Consider the following 24,038-nt stretch of genomic DNA (forward strand, 5'->3'; position numbering starts at 1 on the left):
AGGAAGAAGAAAAAGAAATGCAGATTCTCAAGCCCCGCCCCAGACCTCTGCATTTTAGCAAGATCCCTGGGTTGCTTTGGAAGCTTTTGCCAGAGGAAAAACTCAGCCAGAGTCCCCATCAAGGGTTGCCAGGCTGCACTGCGCACAGCTCACACCTTGTCCTGTCTAATGACTGGCCTGAAAGCCCAGAGGTTTCAATTAAAGCTCTTCTGGAGAGAGGGTGATTATCAAATTGAACAGAACACAGCAAATTAGCTAATCTTGTGCTCAGGCCTCACCAGCGGAGCCCAGCGCCTGCCTAGAGCTGCTCCTCCTGACTCAGTAGGGAAATGGACAGACCCTGAGCTCAGCGGTCCTGGCGCCGGGCTGCTTGGGGTGACCTCGTGTTGGCAAGAACCCAGGAAGGGTCTTGGCTGCGTACACTCAGAGAGTCGTTCTGGGCTGCACAGCGTCTAACCAAGGGGCCCCCTAGCTCCCTGCCTCCTGCTGTCAAGCTGTGTGCAACTGTATGGTCTGCATGGCAAATAGTGGGTAAGGGGGAGGAAGGACAGCTGGAACAAGGGTGTTGGGGTGCTGGGGGGCACTGGGGACCAGGTAGAGGTGCTCATCAGAGTATTCTCCACTGAAAGTGACACAGGTCAAAACCAGCAGGTACAGCTGCCATCCATGTGTGGTCACTGGCTAGGGGTGGGCGCCATCACCAGGAGGGGGACCAAACTTGCCTGAGCCCCAGCTGCCATCTCTGAAGACAGGAAGGGCCTTCCTCCAGGAGGGAGGGGCTTCCTCCAAGAGGGAGGGACTTTCTCCTGGAGGGAGGGGCTACTCCAGGAGGGTAGGGCTTTCTCCAGGAGGGAGGGCCTTTCTCCGGGAGGGAGGGGCTTACTCTGATGCTTCAGACAGGAGGTGGATTTCAGCTGGCCTTTCGTGAATTGTTTCAACTGGAACAGTTAGTCTGAATAGAGTGTGGGCTGGAAGCTCATGGACGGTGGCAGAGAAGGCAGGCCTTGGGGATGGGGTTTGGCTCAGACCCGGTAACAAGTCCTAATGCCTGTGGGGCAGATCCTAGAGGTGCATGAAGCTAGATGATGGGGATGTCACAGGGCAACATAGTTGTCATCATGTGTGGGAGGTAGCCTGGGGCTGTTGGACCTATTCTTTTTCCAAGAGACAGCGTGTCCCAGTGGTGTGGACTCTGGAGCTCAGTGGCCGGGAAATGGACGGACCCTGAATGTCACTCTGCAAACACTTAACTGTGTGACCTTGGGCAAGTTACTCAACCTCTTTGTGTCTCTGCTTCTCCATATAAAATGAAAATAATAAAACCTCAGAGGGTTTTTGCGAGGATAGAATGAATGAATCTGCAAAAAGCTCCTAAAATCGCGTCTGGAACACGGAAAGTGGTTAATAAAATAAAATAAAATAAAATAAAATTTCTATTTTTGAGAAACCAGAAATCTAGATTTTTGCGTGATGTGTTTAGCGTTTAACGCATTGGCCACAAACTAAAGAAAAAGAAAACCGAAAAATCTCTACTGTGTGAGCTGAAAACTTCCAACACACTGGCAGGCTGCAGTTGGCCGTGGGACACCAGTTTGCAGTTTCTGGTCTGGATGGCTTTGGTGTCCTTGTGCCTTCTCAGCAAATAGGATTCTCAGTTTTACCTGTTTTTCTTAGAGTGAGTCAGGCTCCTCTGAAACACAGCCCACGTTCCTCCCCTCTGCCACACCATCTCAGGGTGGCCCATGATATGTCATACGCTGGTCTCTGGCCTGATTCCTGCTGCCTTCTGAGATGTCTGCCCTCTGAACTCTGATAGGGTAAAAGGAAGTGCTGACCATGGGGCCTTATAAAGCCTGGGCTTCCATGCCAGGCCTGCTGTGGACTCATGGTGGTTGTGAGAGGTAGTGTGTGCATGACAGTGGGGAGGGCATTCAAGGGACAGACAGTGGAGAGATGGCCTGGGATGTTGGCCCTCCTTGGGGGCCTTGAGAGGAAAGTTCTCAGCCTGGGTTCCTATCCTGGTTCTTCCCACTCCTTCCCCTAATAGAACCTCAGTCTTCTTATCTATAAAATGGGACTGAACCGCTCTACCTCACAGGATACCCAGAAGAAATGGCTGGAGAAGGCCAATCAGAGGTAAGGGGTAAGGGGTCATGGGCTCTGTCACTGGAGCTGAGGTGGGTGGGTAGATGAGGGACATGCCCTAGGGACAGTGGGACAGTGAGTGGACAACGCTGGCTCTCAAAAGAGGACCACCCAGAGGGACGGTACAGACCTTCTTAATTTTCTTGATGTCGCTGTCCTCGTCGTTGGGGGTGACAGTCTGGGTGGACTGGATGCGCTCATTGTCCTTGAGCAGGGACGCTATCTGCAACGGAAACACAGGTCAGCTGCTGGAAGGGCTTCGGCTAATGGCAGTCCCGGGTCCCCAACCACAGCCAGCAGACACACAGAGGTGGCGGGCACCCTGCCTCCTCCCCAAGAGCCCGTGATGCTGCAGCTTGTGTCTCTGGCTCTGTGCATCGGGTCTTGGAACCAGACAGGACCCAGACGTCTGTGAGACAGTGAGTGTTGCACTGGGCACGAACCCACCTTGGTTCCAGGCCAGCTGAACTGTGGATACCAGTGACTTGGGATAAGGTACTTCCATCTCAAGTTGCAGCTGCCTTGTTTGTGATCTGAGAGCTTTGGCCTAAATCTGGGATTGTCCTCCCTACTCCCTGAACCATCAGTCCCTTTATTTTTGAATGTTTGTTGTGGTAATATAAATGTAACATAAAATTTACCATTTTAACCATTTTTAAGTGTGTAGTTCAGTGGCATGAAACATGTTTACAGTGTTACTCCATACCCATTAAACCAGCGCTCCCAATCTTTTTGGCATCAGGGACTGGTTTTGTGGAAGACAGTTATTCCACAGACAGGGGGATAGGGATGGTTTCAGAAGGACTCAAGTGCATAACATTTATTGTGTACTTTATTTCTATTATTATTACATTGTAATATATAATGAAATAATTATACAACTCACCATAAAAAAAAGAAGTGTGGATGGAAGTGGTAAACAAAATAATGGGCGGGCCACGTGCAGACTAAAATAAATGTCAGATCCTGACTTAAAGCCTTCCACCAGATGTAGCTGTACAACTGAAGTACAGCAACTCACTTGCCACTCACTGACAGAGTTTTGATATGTCTGCAAGCAATTGATTTGTCATCATCTCTGTGCAGTCAAACCTCACTGCTAATGTTAATCTCTATTTGCAGCCGCTCCCCAGCACTGCCTCAGCTCCACCTCAGATCATCAGGCATTAGATTCTCGTAAGGAGTGTGCAACCTAGATCCTTCACATGTACAGTTCACAGTGGGGTTCACGCTCCTATGAGAATCTAATGCTGCTGCTGATCTGCCAGGAGATGGAGCACAGGCTGTAATGTGAGCGATGGGGAACGGTTGTAAATACAGATGAAGCTTCGCTTGCTCGCCTGCTACTCATCTCCTGCTGTGTGGCCTAGTTTCTAACAGGCCCTGGACATGGCCCAGGACTTGGGGACTCCTGCGCTTAACAATAACTCCCTATTTCCCCCCTTCCCTAGCCCCTGGCAACCACCATTTCACTTTCTGTCTCTCTGAATTTGACTTCTCTAGGTATCTTATATAAGTGGAATCATAAAATATTTGCCTTTCTGTGCCTGACTTATTTCACTTAGCATGATGTCCTCAAGTTTCATCCATGATGTAGCATGTGCCAGAATATCCTTCCCTTCCAAGGCTGAGTAATATTCTACTGTGTGTGTAGATCATGTTTTATGAATCCATTTACTCATCGATGGGCATCTGAGTAGTCCCTTTACTTTTCCAAACAGACTGCACCCAGGTATAAGTCAGAGGAGAGCAGGAGGATCTGAGGGAAGCCTCCTGGCTGGTCTCTGCCTTCCCTGGGCAGCCCTGAAACCCTTCTCGGGACTAGAGGCCTCTTGGGAGCACAACCCAGAAGCTGCCAGCCTAGAAAAACGGGACAGCCTTATTTGCCTAATTTGGAGATGCAGAGGTCACCATAGCTGCAAGAACAAAACTGAGGAGTGGTGCCCAGAAGACTTTAAGCCACACTGTGACTGGGACCTCTGGGATTCCTGGAGGGACGGGCCAATGGCATGTCCTCCTGGGTGGGGCTCAGTCAGCCACCCTGATTCTGCAAATCCTTGTTTTTTATCCTGCATCAGGGCTCCCTGGCTCCATGGGCTTTCCCGTGAAAATGCCGGACTGGCCTATCTACTCATCTGTCTCTGCTGGTACTCTGTGGAGAAGGAACTGCAGTGGTGTCATCGCTGACAGCTTCTGGTGCCTGCTGTGGGGCCGAGCACTCACCCTATACTTGTTGGCTACATAAATAAGTGAATTAAAAAAAGCCAGAGCAACAGCAGCCACAAAAACATTAACCAAAGGAAAACATGGCCGCAGCTAAAGATAGTAACTCAGGGGATTCTACAAACACAGCCACAAAGCCGGTGCTGCGCTCTCTTGGGAACATGTGGCTTTGTCCCCTCAAGGCCACTTGCTGAACCGCAGAATGAATGGGCTCTCACAATTGAGCTAATCCAGTACTTTGAAAGCAAAATGGAACAGTTACCCGCTCTCAGCTCTCCACTCCCTGGTTGCTAAAATTACCCCCAGCCTATGATTGAAGAGTAGCTCAAAATATCTCACGGAGAAATAGTCAGCGTGGAGATGGGCTTTTCTTTTTTTTCTCTCCCCCTTTTTTGATCCTTTGAGAACATCTGCACATTGAAATAATGACTGAGTCTTTGACCTGTATACTAAAGGCTAATGAACACACACACACACACACACAACACACACACACACACACACACACACACACACGAGCCCTCGGAGGCTCAGAGATGCAGGAACGTCCAGTCAACACCTTTACCCTTGACTTGATATGAGGGGGGACTCAAAATACATGTAAGTTATTTATTAAAAGTTGTCTATTTATTCTTGCATGTGTAAACTTTAGTTACTTTCAAAGTATTCTCCGCTTGATGCAATACACCTATCGAAACACCTTTTCCACTGGTCAAAAGAGTTTTTGAACTCATCAGTTGTGATGCCTTTTAGTACTTATGTTGTTTTTTGTCTCACCTCTTCCACATCGGCAAAATGTTTCCCTTTGAGGACCTTTTTTCATCCGGTGAAACAACAACAACAAAAAAGTCACTCGGGGAGATCCAGTGAATAGAGAGAGTGGGGTCCTGCCGTTTTTGGTCAAAAACTGCTGAACGCTCAGCGCAGTGTGGGGAAGTGAATCACCCATCATGAAATGGGCAAATGCGTCGAAAGAATTTCCAAAACAAACAACCTCACTGAAGCTGAATGCAGCCTCTTACGATGCTAACTGGTACACTGATGCTGACGGGCTCCTAGAACAGTTCTAGGAATCCATTCCCCCAAAAGATAAGTCTGTCTTTTGGGGGCTCCCCCTCTTACCTCCATGCTAGTTCACATTCTTTGTCAGTTTGGGGATTTGCACACAGCATCCTTTATCTCTTTAGGATGGTGATTGTGTGTGTGTGTGTGTGTAGTGTGTGTTGTGGAGAGTGGGATAATCTGAATTTAAAACTGATAATGATTTTCTCAGAGAGAGGCATTCCAGGACATCAACTCAGTAGGGTCCAGGGCAAAAAATAGATATTGCATCAGGTCGACACTACACTTCATGCTGAGTTTTTATTTAAGGATCAGGCCGGTGGGCAAAGCTCAGGTGGGTTAGGAGCCTGGGGACCCTGCACAATCTTGAATGATGGCCCATTGCTGCTGGGAGCCCATGTCGGGTGGTGGTGGGAGCCCTGGGCCTGGAGGGCTCACAGGGGCAGCCTTTCTCCATCCCTGCAGGGCCCTTCTAGAAGTAGATAGGCTTTACACCCTGCTTTGTCTGGTTTCCACCCATGCCCTGCTCAGTTGACCCTGGTCTGGGGCAGCTGCGGGGACTTGGACGACTGGCTCACACCCCACTCTGGCTGCTCGGTGCCTGGTGTCTGGGTTGGCCCTTGCCTACTACCCCTACTCACCACCCTGAAACTGGCATTCTTTGCTCCTCAGAAGCCAACCCCCATTTGTCACACCACTTTGGGCACTGTGCACCGGCTCCTGCCCTCCCCAACCCCCACTCTGAGGATACTATCTTTAACCCAGAATGTGTTTAGCCAGTAACTCATGATGGAACTAATCCAGATTTTGTCTCATGTTAGCAGCCCAGGTTTGACTAGTGACTACTGTGTTTCTTGCTTTTCTTTTCTTTCTCTTTTTTTTTGAGTTGGAGTCTCACTCTGTCCTCCAGGCTGGAGTGCAGTGGCATACTCACAGCCACCGCAGCCCCTACCTGCTGGCTCAGGCAATCCTTCCACCTCAGTCTTCTAAGTAGCTGGAACTACAGGCGTGAGCCATCACACCAGGCTAATTTTTTTGATTTATTGTAGAGATGAGGTCTTGCCAAGTTGCCAGGCTGGTCTCAAGCCCTGGGCTCAGGCGTTTCTTGTTTTTCAAACAGCTGTGGAATAAGTTCGCTCTCTCTCCTGCCTTCTCACTTCCCTCTGGCCCCTTCCAAGCCCAGCAGGTGCCCATTTCTGTTTCTCTTTGTGCCAACTCCATCAGTGTATCCTAAGGGTATGTCTGTGTTGCGCACTGGTGATACAGAGCTGGTCTAGATAGCTCCCTGGGGGTGCTCCCAGTCTGAGAACGGGGTCAGACAGGCATAGGGGTGACTTATCATCCATCCAGGCAAGGTGAGAACAGACATGTGTACCCACAGCCATGGTAGGGCCTCACTCAGGAAGTGTCAAGGGTTTTCCAGAAGAGGTTTTGAGTGACAAACAGGAGCCCAACAGGTGGTCTGTGGGAAGGAAGGAATTCAAAGGGAGGGAATGACATGAACAAAGGCATAGGGTGTGGTGGGTGTTGTGTGCTTGAGCAGCAGAGGATTGGGGATAGGGGATGGCAGGAAAGATGGGGAGCAGGACCCCAAGCAGGAGGATGGAGATTCAAGGCTACCCTCCCCTACTTCCCCCTGAGCAGTCCTCTTGTTTATCTATTTTATATATTGGGGTTCTCTGACAAAGTGTGCTTGCAAAACTGACTCCAAGGCTAAGTTTTGTTTTGTTTTGTTTTGGATTTGGGATCTCACTCTGTCACCCAGACTGGAGTGCAGTGGCATTATCATGGCAATTATGGCTCACAGCAGCTCCTGAGCTCAGGCGATGCTTCTGCCTCAGCCTCCTGAGTAGCTGGGACCAGAGGTGTGTACCACCATGCCTGGCTGATTTTTAAACTTTTAATTATTTATTTTTAGAGACGAGGTTTCACTATGTTGCCCAGGCTGGACTCAAACTCCTGGGCTCAAGCAATCCTCCTGCCTCGGCCTCCCATAGTGCTGGGATTACAGGAATGAGCCACCCTGTCCGGCCAAGGCTAAGTTTTTATTTTGAACCTTAAGCTAAAGATCTCTGCAGTTTCTTTCAGAATCAGCGTTCTAAGGGTCTGACCACTTCCATCCCAGTAAAATATGATGGCTATCTGTTAACTCCTATGCTGTCCTTCAGGGCCATCTTAGCTTTTCAAATTGACTTCCAGTCATAGATGGGAGAAAACATAGATGGGAGAAAAATAGACATTTAAAAAAATGAAGGCCAGGCTTGGTGGCTCAGTCTGTAATCCCAGTACTTTGGGAGGCTGAGGCGAGTGGATTGCCTGCGGATTCGAGACCCACCCGGGCAACTTGGTGAGACCTCATCTCTACAATAAATAAAAAACTAGCTGGACATAGTAGTAGTGTGAGCCTGTAGTTCCGGTTACTTGGAAGGCTAAGGTGGAAGGGATCTCTGGAGCCCAGCAGGTTGAGGCTGCGGTGGCTGGGAGCATGCCACTGCCCTCCAGCCTGGGTGACTCCGACTCAAAAAAAAAAAAGAAAAGAAATAATGCCGCACTGAACATTCTTAGGGAGGGAGGATTCTCAGAGGTAGATGTTCCTTTGTTTTAGATGCTTCTTTGATGGGCTTTTTGGTAATGAGAGGTAAGGTCTGATGGGATTGTTTAGATGGCAGAGAGGAGACAGAGATGGAGATGGAGGCGGAGTGTTTTGCTCAAGAAAGTTAAGGTGTTTGGGCATGCTTTCCTGTTACCTATGGAGACAGGTGGCTAGGACAGGCTATAGGGTTGAGGGTCCGGAGGGAGGGGAGGCGGCCTGGGTTCATGGATGGTGGCCTGAGCAGCCATGAGACACTTCACCCCCCTACCCCACACACTTAGATGGGCCCAATGCTTGGTTTAAACCCCTGCAGTTGCTGTCTTGAAATTCTTTTTTTTTTTTTTTTTTTGAGTTGGGTCTCACTCTCAACTCAAAACAGCTTCACTCAGACTGGAGGACAGTGGCATGATTATGGTTCACCATAGCCTCCGTCTTCTGGGCTCAGGTGATCCTTTTGCCTCAACCTTCTGAGTAGCTGGGACTACAGGCATGCACCACCATGCACAGCTAATTTTTATTTTTGTAGAGACAAGGTCTCGCTATATTGCCCAGGCTGGTCTCGAACTGCTGGGCTCAATCAATTCTCTCATCTCCGCCTCCCCAAGTGCTGGGGTTACAGACGTGAGCCACCATGCCTGGCTTGAGATTCCTAAAGGCCTCACATTTTCATTGTATACTAGGTCCTGCAAATGATGTAGCTTGTTATAAAAAAAAAAGATGCAGACAATGATATAATAGTAAATGCTAAATGACCAACTCTGAAAGGAAAACTGGCTTGCAGCCTTTGCCAATTCCCATGGCATAAACACTCCTAGCTCAGCCCATTTCAAACTACCCAAAGATTGAATAACCAGCTAGCAAAATTCTCAAAAATTTAACAATCAGCTCTTGCAACCTGGAACAAGCTGGCTCTAACCAATCTCTGGATGCAGGGAGAGGGTCTTGGTAGAGAAAGAGGTTAAGAACAACAACAAAATGGCATGTGGGAGTGTGAGTGTGAGCAGAAAAGTCAGTGTGAAAAGAGGAGACCAGTGACAAACGCTCCCAGCAGGAAAGGCTAGGTGACATGAAGGCAGGTGTCGTTTCAGTAGTGGAAGGCCCTCCATTCTGTTGCATACCATGGCCTGTGTCCCAGGGCTTGGGGACGTAAAAGGAGGCACCACTGTTGAGTAGCCATTGGGCTTTGGTGGACATTCTGGCTCTCTTTCTTCTTGGACATGGTAGTGTATTTCCCAGATTCCCTGAAGTGACCTGCTTTGTCCACAAGGATATGTGTCAGGTATCATTTCATTGGTCCTGTTCCTTTTTCCTCTCATATGACTGAATTCTTTGACTGTGGAAGCCCTGTGGGCCTGTGCCCCGACCCTTGAGTGAGGGTATTGCCAAATACAGTCTTTAGCAGAGCCCACAATGTGAGTGAGTAAATCTGTGGTTTAAAGCCATCAGATCTGGGGGTTGTTTGTTACTGCATCATCATCTGGCGCCTCCTGACAGACACAGATCAAGGGGCAAGGGGTAGTGGGGGGGCAGCGGGGGATGGCAGCTGCTGTGGGAAGTGCTGGGACGGGTCAGGAGAGCAGACTCTGGAGGCAGGAGTTTGTCAGGGGAACAGAAGCCCCTGGAAGTCCTCAGGAGTATGCGGGGTGGGCTTTGGCTACCAGAGGAGAGGTGGGCTGTGAAAGCATGAGGCCATCAGGTGACACTGTTGTTTCTGAACACCCACTCTATTATCAAGCTTCTATCCTCAGTGGGGAGGGAAAAGGTAGGGGATCAGCCTCAGGTCAAGGATTTGAGCCAGGAGGTCCAGGGCTGGGGTGAGTGGTCCTGGATGAGTCCCTTCCTCGCTAGGAACCAAAGTGTCTTCAGATTCCTCCTGGCTCTGACATTCAAGTCTCTCGGCCTCCGTCCCTGGGGTTGCTGATCACTTACCCGGCTTCTCACACCTCCTGCCTACCTGGTGGTCACTTCCTCAGAAAGGGGATCTGTTTCCTCCCTCCTGGAACCCATTCAGGGGCAGCAGGTGCCCTCTGTGAGTGTGTGTCTGTGTGTATGTATATAACATTGGGGCAGGGAGAGAGAGAGACAGAGAGAGAGAGAGAGAGAGAGAGAGAGAGAGAGAACACCACTACAGATACTACAAAGAAGAATTTACCAAGCTGGTGTTTCTTTCAAAGTCTTCTTTAAAAAAATCTTTTGCCCTGGAGGGTGATGCACTCAGTTGGAAGCATTGCTCCAAATTCCCACCAAATGGGCATCTGCTGCCACTTTGACACACACACACACACACACACACACACACACACACACACACACACACACACACACTACTGACCTGCTTTCTGCTCCCCAGCACTACAGGGGGCTCTTTGCTCTGCACCAACACCCCCTCTCTGACCTACAAACCCCTGAACCTTTCAAGGCCATGTTCAACATGACCTCCCCTCCACCACCAGCTGTACAATGATTCACTTCCTGACTTGGGTTCACACCTCAGACTGTTATGACAGTGATCACACTCTACCACACTCAGACCTGAAAGGCAGAGACTTCCATATCCCTAGTGCTTGCCACAGAGCCCGCTGTCTACTCGTCCATCAGGCCCTGACTGAGCACCTGCTCTGTGCCAGGCAAAAGGGAAGGAGTGACAAGGGGCACAGCCCTGCCCTCAGGGGTTCCTGCCAGGCTGGGAGGAGTGACAGACACATAGGGCTCTAATGGGTGAGCTGAGTGTGAGAAAGTTGAGGAAGCCAACAGCAGGGAGCACGCTCCAGGTGGACCAGGAGTCCCCAGGGAGAAGGTATTTGAGTTCAGTAGGATTTCACCAGGTGGGAGATGTGGGCATGAGACAGGTCCTCCAAACAGGAGCGCCAGTGTGTGCAAAGGCTGGGAGGTGGGTGGTGCCAGCTCTGAAGCGCTGGTTGGTGCCTGCGGTGACTGGAGGGGCCGTGCTTGGGGAAGAGGATGAGGCCAGTGGGTGGGCGATCTTGAGTCTTCAGTGAGCAAGTGAATGAACAAATGACACCCAGATACCCTTGATCACAAAGCTAATAATCTGGGACTAAGGCCAGACCCCTTCCCTGATCCCATACAGGGGCTCAGCTTGGATTCAGGAGTCTGTGTTGGATCCCAAGGGTTGTCTCCAGAGTGAACTGATCCCAGAATGAACCGGGTGGGCTGGAGAGGGGACAGCCCTGAGCTGGGCTCCAGGGTCCCGGTGGGAAGATTCTTCCAGTTCAGTGGGAAGACTGGCAGGCAGACAGGGGACCTGGGCTCCAGTCCCAGCCCTGCCACTTCCCAGCGGTGTGAGCTTGGGCAGCTGGCTTGGGCTGTCTGATCCTCGTTCCTTGTGTGAAACATGGGTGACTGCTCCTATCAGGATGGTTGTGGGGGTGACTGTGGGAGCACGTCTGAAGGTGCAGGGCCCTAGAAGTGTGTTGAATCTGGAAATTTTGTTGAAGTTCCAAGCTGATGTTACTCTAAGTTCAGAGCTTTGTTGTGGAAGGGCAAGGTAGAGTTGGTGGCCTTAGGCCTCTGAATGTCCCAGGCAGAGTTGGTCACGGGGGCATACTGGGCTCTAGGCTCAGAAGGCTCTGACTTGGAGCTTCGACCTCTGCAGTTGAAATACTTACTGGCTTTCCTCTTTGAACTGTGTTTTATAAGGAGCTTGAGGCCTTGGTTCACACATGTTCTGCCTCCTGCTGCCTTCTCGTCTCCCCCTGGATGGGTTCTTTTATTTATTTTTTTGAGTCAGGGTCTCACTCTGTTGCCCAGGCACAGATCACAATTCACCATAGCCTCAAATTCCTGGGCTCAGGCAATCCTTCTGCCTCAGCCTTCTGAGTAGCTGGGACTATAGGCCCGCCACTATGCCTAGCTAATTTTTTGTTGTGTTTTGTTGAGTTCAAGTCTCACTCTATTGCCCAGGCTGGAGTGCAGTGGCACGCTCACGGTCACCACAGCCTCGACCTGTTGGGGTCAGGTGGTCCTTCCACCTTGGCCTTCCAAGTAGCTGGAACTACAGGCATGTGCCACCACACCTGGCTACTTTTTTGATTTATTGTAGAGATGAGGTCTTGCTAAGTTACCCAGGTTGGTCTTGAACCCATGGGCTCATGCAATCCTCCCATCTCGGCCTCCCAAAGTGCTGGGATTATAGGTGTAAGCCACTGCACCCAGGTATAGTTTTTAAAATTTTTGCATAGACGTGGTCTCACTATGTTCCCCAGGCTGGTCTCGAACCCCTGGGCTCAGGCAATCCTCTTACCTCGGCCTCCCAAAATGCTGGGATGACAGGCATAAGTCACCACACTTGGCCCTGGGTGGGTTCTTGACACATGCCTCCTCCCTCTTTCTTCCCTGGGTTAGCTCCGTCCCCCTCCCTAGGCTAGTTCTGGGTCCCAGTGGAAGTGCTGCCTCCTCCACGCCCAGCCCTCAGTTAGAGTTAGTTACCTCTGCCTTCAGCCGCTCAATCTCAATCTCTCCATCCTCAATCTGCTGCCGGAGCTGCTTGGCCACAGTCTTCTCTGTCTCCACGATCTGCAGAAGGTGCAGGTACTTCTGCATTAGTGCCTCATGCTCCGTGGCCAGGGTTCTGTAGCTGTGGGTTGATGGATGACAGACACAGTGGGTGAGATGCTACCTCTCTGTCTCCTCGCGATCCAACCAGGGCACCGACCAGAAGTGGGTCTTGCCCTGTGCCCCCCTCCCACCACCTGCACTCAGTGGGAGTCCCGGACTCCCAGACTTGGAGCTCAGACCCTCTCAATGGAGGGCTACTATGGGTACAAATGATCTGTCCAGCCCCTTCCCAAATCCATTTCACAGTCTGACCTCTGGTTCCTCCATCTGGTCGGGTTCTGTCTTTCTTACACACATACCCACACACTCCTTCTGGGGCTTTGCACAGGTAGAGCGTCTGCCTGAAACATGCCCCTCCTTTCTTCTTCCCTGGGTTACACTGAGTTAGCTCCATCTCCTTTCCTAGGCTAGTTCTGGGTCTCAGTTGAAATGCCGCCTCCCAGAAGCCTTCCCTATTGCCCCCAGACTGCATGGGGCATTTCTACAGTGCCCCAGGCTTCTATTACCATAGCAGTGGTCACACTGAGGGAGGGCAGGGGCCATGCCTGTGCTGCTTGCTCTGTTTCCCCAGGGCCTGGCACAGTGTCTGGCACTAGGAGGTGCTCAGTGGACGTTTGTTGCATGAACAGATGACAGGGTGGATGCCTGGGCCAGGCACTGCTGGATACACAGAGGAGAGTTAGGCACATAAATTTCACGGTTAAGGGACATCTGAAGAGCCTGTGCAGGACACCTGAAGGTGTGTCACAGGTTGCGAGTGTTGTAAGATTGAGGAGGAGGCTGGCAACAAGGACTTGTCATCAGGGAAGACTTCCTGGAGGAGGAGCCACCTCTCTGGCTCAGGGTTGGAGCCCTCATCATCCCCATTTTCTCTCTTCCCCTTGGCAGTCTGGTGTCTGCCCCTGGAGCCCACAGGGGCTGGAACCCTCCTGGGGTCACCTGCTATCTCCTATTTGCCAAAACGAGGGGACACTTTCTCCTATTTGCCAGAACGAGGGCGTTTTCTGATGTGACCTCTCAGCTACCTTGGGCATGGCGAGTCAATGGGGTGCCAGGTTAGGGAGGCTGGTTTTTGTCACAGACTTGGGAACTGTGACACACAAACTCACTAAACCTCGGTGACTCTTGTGACAACACGAAACAATAACAGCTTCTCTACAAAACCCAGGCTTGAGGTCAGGACCCTGGGAGGCTGCAGGTGGAAACGGCTTTGTGATATGAACGGGGCTGGACCAAGGTGTGGAGGTTGGGGGGGTGCACAGGAGGACAGAAGCCGAACATGTGCTGTAGCCCACATGTGCTGCAGCCACTGAGCTCCTCATGGCGATGCCCACAGGCTCATTGGTCACTGGGCTCCTCACAGCAGTGTCCACATGTACCACAGTCACCAGGGTAGTGACTGTCTTCAGGGAAAGCACTTTTGTAACAGAGTCACGAGTTCTCTCATGCAGCTCCATGTTTACTGGCAGGAAAGGCAGACACACACACGATTGCTACACTGACCTAGGCATCTGGTGACTATTTTCTTTAAATTGTACAAAGCTGACACTTCCAGAAAAATAATAACAGTATTTGTTGCCAATGAAAAAATGGTGTTTTCAAGCAGGAATTGGAATTTTCTAAAATGTGCATCTGGATCCATGAGTTTTTCATACTCAAAGGCTTTCCTGGTGCAACTGTCTCATTTTTTACATGAAAAAACTGAGGCCCAGAGAGGGGAAGTGACTTTACCCAAACAACGGTCAGTTGGGGTCCAAGTTGTAGCTGGCATCAGACACCAGCCCATGACAAGGCATTTTTACACTCAACACGCGCTTGGTATCATACACACACATGCGCGCGCACACGCGCGTACACACACGCCTCATGGAGGCATCCCATGATACTAGAGTATTATACATACAGTGTGAGAGAACATTGTGTCTCTACCTCAGCAGTCCCCAACCTTTTTGGCATCAGAGACTGGTTTCATGGAAGACAATTTTTCTACGGACCCAGGTAGGGGGACAGTTTCGGAATGATTCAAGCTCATAACATTTATTGTGCATTTTATTTCTGTTGTGATTACATTGTAACATATAATGAGATACTTATACAACTTACCATAAAAAAGAGGCGCAGACAGAAGTGATAAATAAAATAATGGGTGGGCAATGCATGGACTAAAATAAGCATTGGATTCTGGCGTAAAGCCTGCCACCAGATGCAGCTATACAACTGAAGTACATCAACTCACTTGCCACTCATGGGCAGGGCTTTGATTTGAGTCTGTAGGCAATTAATTTATTATGGTCTCTGTGTGGTCAAACCTCACTGCTGATGTTAGCCTGTGTTTGCAGCTGCACCCCAGCGCTAGTATTACCGCCTCAGCTCCACCTCAGTTCATCAGGCATGAGATTCTAATAAGGAGCGCACAACCTAGAGCCCTCGCATGTGCAGTTCACAGCAGGGTTCACGCGCCTATAAGAATCTAATGCCGCAGCTGATCTGACAAGAGGTGGAGTCAGGCGGTCATGCGAGTGATGGCGAGTGGCTGTAATGCAGATGAAGCTTTGCTCACTGGCCCACTGCTCACCTCCTGCTGTGTGGCCAGGTTGGTATTGGTCTGTGGCCAGGGGCTTGGGAAGCCCTACTGTACATGATATGATTACACCACAGTGCTTATTTTTGTGTATAGGATGTGTCTATTATGTATATGTAAATAAAAACTAAATTGGAAATTTGTGAAATTGCTTAATACTCAGTATGGTTGTAGAAGAAAGTCATTCTCTTTCTATACACACACACACACACACACACATACACACACACACACACACACACACACACACACACACACACACGATGTGTGAGGCCTGAGGTTAAAAGAAGCCCACAGTTCACAGTGCTCCTCTAGTCACAAGGCCACCTCCTTAGGTAAGAGCATGATGGCTTCTGTTGTCTCAGGCACTGCCCAACGATGCTCAGCTCAGCCAGGATGGCTGATGTTGACTATTCCATGGATGGTGACTCAGTTTCCCTTTTAGCAGCCATCCCTATGCCCTCCATGCAGGCAGAATGGGAGACATTCCTCAGAGACCCGAGGGTTGACCCAGACCCCAGGACTTGACATAGAAGCCAAGCAATCAGCCTGTCCCTTGTCCCATCACCAACTCTCCCCACTCCCACAACCCCTCTTCCAAAAGGCTGATGAATATGAAGAGGGTTTTGTTCAGAGGTAGGTGAGTCAACTTGCCTGAATGCTCCTTTTCTGGGGTGGGCAGGCTCTGTTTCTGTTGAACCTGCATGAGCTGGGAGCTGGGATCCGGGGCCCGGCAACATCCATTTACACTCATATCCTATGTGACATTGGGTCTCACTGTCCACGTCTGTCAAATGGTCTAAAGGGATCTGCTTTCCGGGTTGTTGGGAGGAGCACATGGCACACTGTGTGAGGCAGCTGGACAGATACAGTGGACTGTGCAGCTGGCAGGGGCTCCTCATATGAAGAACGCTCTGTCAGGCTGCAGGAGGCCCAGATGGGCTTGGCAGGATTGATGCCATTTGATTACTATTATTCTACTGACTCCTTAGAGCCGGTCTTCAGTTGGGTGAGTTGCTTGATAAATGGAGGTCCTCTCCTTGGTGGGCAGGATTCCAAGACTCCTGCCTTCCCGGTGTGGATGCCTGCATAACCATCCTGCAGGGTCTCGATCCCTGTTACTGGGTTGTGTCAGTATGGCACAGTTGACCTTAAGACAGGGAGAATGGTCTAGGTAGGTGTGACCCAGTTTTGGGAACCTTTTATTTTTATTTATTTATCTATTTATTTTTAGAGACATGGTCTTACTCTGTTGCCCAGGCTGAAGTGCAGTGGCTCTATCAGAGCTTACGGCAGCCTCGACCTCCTGGGCTCAGGTGATCTTTCCACTTCAGTCTCCCAAGCGGCCACAACTAAAGGTTTGCACCACCATGCCTGGCTAATTTTTAAAAACTCTTTTGTCTTGCTTTGTTGCCCAGGCAGTCTTGAACTTCTGGCCTTAAGCGATCCTCCCACCTTGGCCTCCCAAAGTGCTGGGATTATAGGTGTTAGCCACTGTGCCTGGTCTCATGAGCCTTTGAGAATGGAAAGCTTTTTCTGCTGGCTGTGGAAGGTGCAGTGAGAAATCTGAGGCTAGAGAGTTGCTGGCTTGGGGAAGGAGGCCACGTGACAAGGACAGGGCAGCCCTAGAGCTGAAAGCTGCCCTCTGAAAGCCAGCAAGGGAACAGGGACTTCAGTCCCTCCGCCACAAGGAACTGGATCTTGCCAGCATTAAGAATGAGCCTGGAAGTGGATTCTTCCCCAGAGACTCCAGAGAAAAGCCCAGCCCCACTCTACTGACTCCTTGATTTTAGCCTGAGACCCTGGACAGAGAGAGACTTCAACCGTACTCAGACTTCCGACCCAAAGAACTGGGAGGAAACAAAAATGGGTGTTGTTTCAAGCTGCCAAATGGGTGGTAATTTCTTAAGCAGCCACAGACAATTAAAACATTTTCTCTAAAATAAATACATATAGTGTTCATTTAAGAAAAAATCTAAGGAATGACTGGATGTGGCTCATGTCTATAATCTCAGCACTTTGGGAGGCTAAGGCGAGGGGCTTCCTTGAGCCCAGAAGTTTGAGACCAGCCTAGGCAACATAGAGGGCCTCGTCCCTACCAAAAAAAAAAAATTAATTAGCCAAGTATGGTGGCACACATCCATAGTCCCAGCTACTCAGGAGGCTGAGGTGGAAGCATAGTCTGAGCCCAGGAGGTTGAGGCTGTGGTGAGTTGTGATTGTGTCACTGAACTCTAGCGTGGGAGACAGAGTGAGACTCAGACTCAAATCCCCCCACCCAAAAACAGACAAACAAAAAATACTGAGGTTTAATGTGCGTATCTTGGAAAGCCCAGGCCTTAAGGGCATAGTATGATCAGTTTTGATAAAGGCATACATTCTTGTCCAGAGAAAGAAAATTTCTATCAACCCAGGAAGTTCCCTCGTTCCCCTTCCCTGCCAGTCACCACCCCAGGAGCAACTGCTATCCTGATTTCTACCACCAGAGGTGAATTTTGACTGTTTGAAAATTTCACGTAACTGGAATCAAATAGCATGTACTACTTTGTGTTTGGCTCTTCACTCAGCAAACTGATTTTGAGATTCATCCATCTTGTGGTACACATTTGTGGGTGAATCTCTGTCATTGTCGAACAGTATTCCATGGCACGGAGGTGCCAAGGACAGTTTACACATTCGCCTGTTGATGGACACCTTGGCTCTTTCTAGTTTTGGGGGTACTGCACATGAACCTGCTGAGGATACTTGCATACGAGACATTTTGTGGATATTTTTCATTTCTCTTGGGTAAATACCAAGAAGTGGAATTGCAAAGTCACAGAGTAGATGTATGTTTAACTTTTTAAACAACTGCCTAAAATTTTCCAAAGTGATTGTGCCGTTTTGTATTTCTGCTGGCCCCGTATGAGGGCTGGGTTTATTCCTCCCTCTCCAACTTTTGATGTTGTCAATGTTTAGCATTTTAGCCTTTCTACTGTATAGATATTGGCATTTCATTGTCTCTAAAAGCTTTTTGTATTAATGGATTTTTTAAATCCATTAGTTCTGGTTATCAGAATGTATAAGTTAGGATTCTAAGGTGCTTTAACACTTACAAAGGCCCTTCACATAAGATTTCATCTGGTCCTCAGACAACCCTGCTATTGATTCTGCTTTAGTGCTGGGGAGACTGAAGTTAGTTGATCTCCCAGAATCTGGGTTCTTCCTAACTCAATTCCACCCTCCACAATGCCAGCAATTCCCAATCCAAATCCAAGTTGCTTTCCTGATGTAAAACCCTCAATGGCTCCCTACAGTTCACAGAGGAAAGTCAAACATCTCAGCTGGGGATTCAAGACCAGTTATGGTTTGGTTCCAGCCCACCGTCCAATCTCATCTACTTTCTGACACCCCAAATTTGTCTCTTACTTGTTCTTGGAATTCTCCTTCCTGGGTCAGTGTCTTTATTGAAAGCTTTGTTTGGAGTAGTAGTGTTGAAATGTTTATATCTAAACCCATTATGTCTGTCCCTCCAACCCCCCTACTCAGGTCAAATGTTACCCTATTTCTACTTCCCCGGATTCTCCCATTTCCCTGCAGATGGAAGTCATGTTTCTCTCTCATGGTGCTTAACAGCCTTCACGCATCAGAGTTATTTGTGCATATGTCTCCTGTCTCCCTGACTAGACTGTGATGTCCCTGGGGGAATACGTGTATTGCATCTCTGTCTCCCAGCACTGTGTACAGGGCCTAACTCTATTAGCTCATAAGTGACAATTTGGTCTCCATAGCTAGAACGGACACTCCTTGAGGACAGAAATGATGGTCTGATCTCAGGGCCCTGGTCATTGCTATGGTCATCACAGGGATTTCTGGCTAGCCTGATTCAAGGCTCAAGGAAGGGCCCTGGGATCCAACCATCTACCCGTATCCATCCATCCATCCATCCATCCATCCATCCATCCATCCATCCATCCATCCATCCATTCGTCTGTCCGTCCGTTCGTCCATCCCTCCATCCTCCACATATCTATCCAACTCTCATCTGCTCATCATCCATCTGTCCTTCATTCTTCCATTATTCATCTTTTACATACAAACTCAACATCCAGCTTTATCCATCTTCCTTGCTTCCATCCAACCTGCCTGCCCGCCCATCTTTCTTCTTTCCTCCCTTCCTCCCTTCCTTCTTTCCTTCCAACCTGCCTGCCTTCCGCGCAGCTTTCTTTCCTTCCACACATCCATCCTTCCTCCCTCCCTCTCTTCCTTCCATCTATCCTTCCTCCCTTCCCTCCAACCATCCGTCCGTCCGTCCATCCATTCATCCATCCTTTCATGCTCTCTTCCTTCCATTCCTTCCTTCCAGCCTGCCTTCCGTCTTTCCTTCCCTCCTTCTCTCCTTCCCTCCTTTCTTTTCTTCCCCTCCTCCCTCCTCCCTCCATCCCTCCCTCCCTCCCTTCCTTTCTTCTTTTCATCCATCCATCTTTGTATTCTTTCAACCCATATTTCCTGGGCACCCTGTCTATTTCCTTTATCAGGCCCTGGGATTGCAAAGAATCACATGTGGTTCCTGCCTTCAGGAGCTTGCATTTTATAGGAGGTAGACACAGAAACACGCCATCATCCACTAAGCCAGAAAGGTCTTCTTTCTGGAAGGGTGGGTATGGTTGTTGCTGCCCCCGATGGTGTTCAGCTCTGCCAGGGGATTGTCAACTCTGGGGCCACATCCCAGCCCACAAAACCATTGTTTTCCTAGGACTCCAAAAGGACTCAGATCGCCTTGGAGTGCCCCCTTTCCCTGTGGCATACACTGTCCTTTGGCGTTTCTCCCTACCTGACCCAGTGAGTCCCGCTCCAGAGAGGGACACTTACTGGGAATGAGGACAGGAGCAGGTCTAGACTCCTCAAAGGGTCAAAGTTCAGAGAGGTTTAGGGAATTTCGGTCTCTAGATGAGAAAACTGAGGTCCAGAGGGAAGAGGGAAGCCCCCCTCTTCCTTCCTTCCTTCCTTCCATTCTCCCTTCCATCCTCCATCAAAGGAGTAGCTGCATCCAGGTCAGAACCCTGGAGGCCTTAGGCTTGGGTAGCCATAAGACCCTTAAATCCAGTCAAATCATACTCAGTTCCCCTGATACCCAAAGGGGAACGGCTCTGGTGGGTGCAGGGCAGGAGGCTGCAGTGCTCACAGTCCCTGGCCCCCATGTTCCCCAGAAAGGCACATTCCAGGGTGCAGGTCCAAGAGGTGGACCCTGCCAATAGGTGCTTCTGGCAGCCTTTGTTTTCCCCTCTTCTCCTCCTTTTTTATACCCTCCTCTTCCTGGGGCTTGGGTTTGCTCAAGAACAGGGCCTTTGAGTTCCGTTTCTTATGCCTGAACTGTGAGGTGGGGGCTACCTGCCCAGGATGGGAAGACATACCTGGCATGCGCGATGGCTGCTACCCACTCATCACAATCTTTTGCGTCCTCTGTCCTCAGCTCCAAGGCTTTCTGGTTCTCATGGCTGAAGTTCACGGTGAAGTAATGCTGCACCAAGAAGAAGACATCTGTTACCAGGATGTCCACAGAACTGGCAGCAACTCCAGCGATCCCATTCTCTTTTGCAAAATGCTTGCTGCCACACCAGCTAGCCACAGATGAGGTATCTGTGACTGTCAGAATGCCATTCTATAGGGCAGTTTCCAATTCTTGATGAAAAGACGCTTTTGTATGATGCCATCAAACCTGTGCTTAGGATATTGTAAGAAGGATGTAAAACCCTCGAAGCCCTGTTTGCCAACAAAAGCTCCAAAAAGCCAGTTTTAAATCATCAGGCTCACTGGAGGGAAGGCAAGGATAACACAGAGAATATCCCCTTCGGGAGTTGGGTACCAATTCACTGCTGCATGCATCTAATTCACTCCACAAAGATGGGCTAAGCACTCTCCTAGGTCCTAGGGTTACGGCAATGAGGACACAGACGCAGGTCCCTATGAGAGCCCTCTAGAAGCCACCTCCATGGTGCAGGTGGCTGACTTAGTGCTGAAGTACCAGGGAAGCGGAGGAGCCAGACAATAGACACCCATGTGCACATTGTTACCTGAGTTAAATGCACGTAAAGCACTTGGAACAACACCTGGTGTCTGGTGAGCACCGTGTGTTTGCTCTAATGCGCGCAGTGCGATCACCACTGTAATGGAGGTGAACACAAATGGCTGTGGGGCCCAGAGAAAGCCACCCACTGATTTAGCCCCGAGAAATCAGGAGGGCTTCGGGGTGGGGGAGGGTGGGCATTGGTCCTGGTTTTATTTCAGCTGGATGGAAGAGTGCGGGGGGCAGCCGGGTGACCAGAGCTCACAGCATGTTTGGGATAGGGTGGGGCAGTGAAGTGTGGCCAGTGCAGAGGAGGAGGGATGCACGGGGAAGGTGAGCAGGGGCCTGGGGAGTGGGGAGCTGGGAGGAGGGAACATGGGAGAAGGACAATCCCTAGGTTTCTGGTTTGAGCAAAGGGTGTATGTATGGGGGGTGGGCATTGGCAGGATGAAGGGCAGGATTTCAGGGGTCAGGGTTGGGTGGGGGCTGGACGTACAGGCTGTGAGGGCTGGGGGCTCTGAGGGGCCAGCTCCATGTGGAGGCAGATCCACCAGAGAGAGGGTGGACTCGCAAAGCGCTGGGGCTAGACCTGGGCCTGGTGGAGGTGGCAGGAGGGAAGCAGGGGTGGGTGCAGAGAGGGGCCCGCAGGCCTGCCATTCAGAGGATGCACCATCGGCCAGCTGTGGGTGGCACTGTGCCAGGAGGGTGCCAGTCCCTTCAACCCTTGGTGTCCAGGTGGCGGAAGCCACAGCACAAGGTGCAATGTGTAAACTAATTTTAGCTTCTGCTGACATTTACTGCGGTTCTGTTAATTCTCAGTGTAGAGGGGTGTGTGTGTGGGTGGGGGGGAGAGAGAAACAGATAGAGGGAGAGAGGGAAGGAGAGAGGGAGAAAGAGAGGGGGAGAGGGGGAGAAGGGGTAGGGGGGAGAGAGGGTGAGAGGGAGGAAGACAGAGATGGAGGGGGAGAGAGAGGGCAGGAGAGAGAGAGAGAGGAAGAGAGGGAGGGGAGAGAAGAAGGAAGGGAGGGAAAGAGGGGCCTGAGAGGGGAGAGAGGAAGGGGGAAAGTGAGAGGGAGAGGGAGGAAGATAAAGAAGGTGAGAGAGAGGGAAAGAGAGAAAGGAAGAGAGAGGGGAAGAGAGGGAGGAAGATGAGAAGGAGGAAGAGAAAGGGGGAGAAAGAGAGAAGGGAAGAGAAGAAGAGGGAGGGAGAGAAGGGGAGGGAGGAAGAGGGAGAGGGAGGGAGAGAGGGGGAAGATGAGAGAGGAAGAGAGGAAGGGACAGAGGGAGGGGAATAAGAGAGGGAGGAAGAGAGAGGGAGGGAAGGGGGAAGATGAGGAGGGAGAGAGGGAGAGAGAGAAGGAGGGCGAAGGGGAAGGCAGGAGAGAGGAAAGGAGGGAAGGAGAGGGAGGGAGAGGGAGGGCAAGGAGGAGGAAGAGAGGTTGGGAGGGAGGAGGGAGAGAGGGAGGGAAAGAGTCACTGTCTCTCGCTGGTTTCCTAGGAAACAGATAACTGGAGCTATAGAATGAAATGTCAGCTACAGCCTCAAATGACTGAGTAGGGAAGGCTCCGTGGGCACCCCCTTGGGGGGGCGGGGAGGAAACAGGCTCCACACCGAGCGGCAGTGGCTACCTAGGGCTTTTCTCATCTCTGAAAGGATGAACGCCCTAATGTCTCGCCATGGTCTCATTTATTCCCACATTCCCCGAGTGGACGTATTATCTCTTTAAAGGCTGGTGAAGCTGGAGCTCAGAGAAGTCAAACCACTTGCCTAAGGCCACACAGTTGGACGGCAGCAGAGCCAGGATACACACCATCATTGGACACCTACTGTCCACTTGGGCTCCGGGGCTTGGCACTGGGAGGCAAAGATGCAAAGGCAAGGTGCCCACCCCAAGAAGCCTGTAGGCGGGTGACTCTCAGGCGCCCAGGTCAGACACAGGCACAGAGTGGGATGGACCCACTGGTGGGACAGGGGCAGGAATGTCTCCTTCCCTATTGGGCTGTGGGACTCTGAGCTGCTCACCCTGGGAGGGGCTGGGGGGGGTGGAGGCCTGAGTCTGGCCCATCAGAGCTGATGAACCTGGCTGGGGCCTCGCGCCCCTCACAGAGGCTTCTTCTCAGTCAGCCCTGCCTAGTGGAGGCAGAGGGATACCTGCCACCCTCATGGACGACGGTCCCCGGCAGCTTCACTCCTGCTGGAAACCAACCGGTGAGGAAGGAAGCCAGGAAGACCTTTCTGGCCTGAACCGGGCGATGAACAACCCTGGGCTTCTGGCAGATGGTGGCGCCCACCCCTCTGCCCTTCAGATCAGGGTCCCTGGAGGCTGCGGGGAGCTTGCCTCAGGCCACCCAGAGGCTTTCTCCATCTCCCCTCCTGTCATCCCCACTAGTTGCTAGTCCATCCGTCCGTCCACCTCACCTCTGTGTGACCTTGCTCTAACTCCATCACCACTGCCCGAGGTTAGACCCCATAGCCTCTCTCCTGGACTACGGCCACAGTCTCTTGCACTTGTTGTTCTTCTAGGAGACACAAGTCAGATACCCCCTAAGGGATCAAAGTTCAGATGAAGTGGTCAGCAGGCGGACAGGGGGGGCATGGAGGCCGGCATGACTCAGAAACTTCCGTGTCCTGCATGACAATTAGGCTCCAGTGCCAGGGCTGGGTCTAGAAATGTCTAGGGCAGCTTCCAGGTCTGGGCCAGAAGGCCTGTGGTTCAGGCCTCAGCCTCAAAGTGAAGGGGAAACTGAAGGCCCAGCTGTGCCCCAGGCCTGGTGCTGGGTTCTTTTTTTTTTTTTGTTTTTTTGAGTTGG

General features: G+C 50.7%; 1 protein-coding gene across 3 annotated transcripts in view; it reads right to left on the reverse strand.

The window, feature by feature from the left end:
• The window catches only part of RASGRF1 (Ras protein specific guanine nucleotide releasing factor 1), a 139,885-nt gene that overhangs the window by 92,921 nt on the left and 22,926 nt on the right, over positions 1-24,038 (reverse strand). For all 3 annotated transcript variants that reach the window (XM_008053158.2, XM_008053157.2, XM_021710017.1), the window contains exons 2-4: positions 20,575-20,681; positions 12,473-12,620; positions 2,276-2,368 (exon numbers count right to left, since the gene is read on the reverse strand). In XM_008053158.2, the coding sequence (XP_008051349.1) occupies positions 2,276-2,368; positions 12,473-12,620; positions 20,575-20,681 (348 nt within the window). The remainder of the gene's footprint in view (positions 1-2,275; positions 2,369-12,472; positions 12,621-20,574; positions 20,682-24,038) is intronic.

This window comes from Carlito syrichta, unplaced genomic scaffold, assembly GCF_000164805.1.
Source record: "Carlito syrichta isolate Samal-C Ts95f unplaced genomic scaffold, Tarsius_syrichta-2.0.1 Scaffold287926, whole genome shotgun sequence".
Taxonomy (NCBI): Eukaryota; Metazoa; Chordata; class Mammalia; order Primates; family Tarsiidae; genus Carlito; species Carlito syrichta.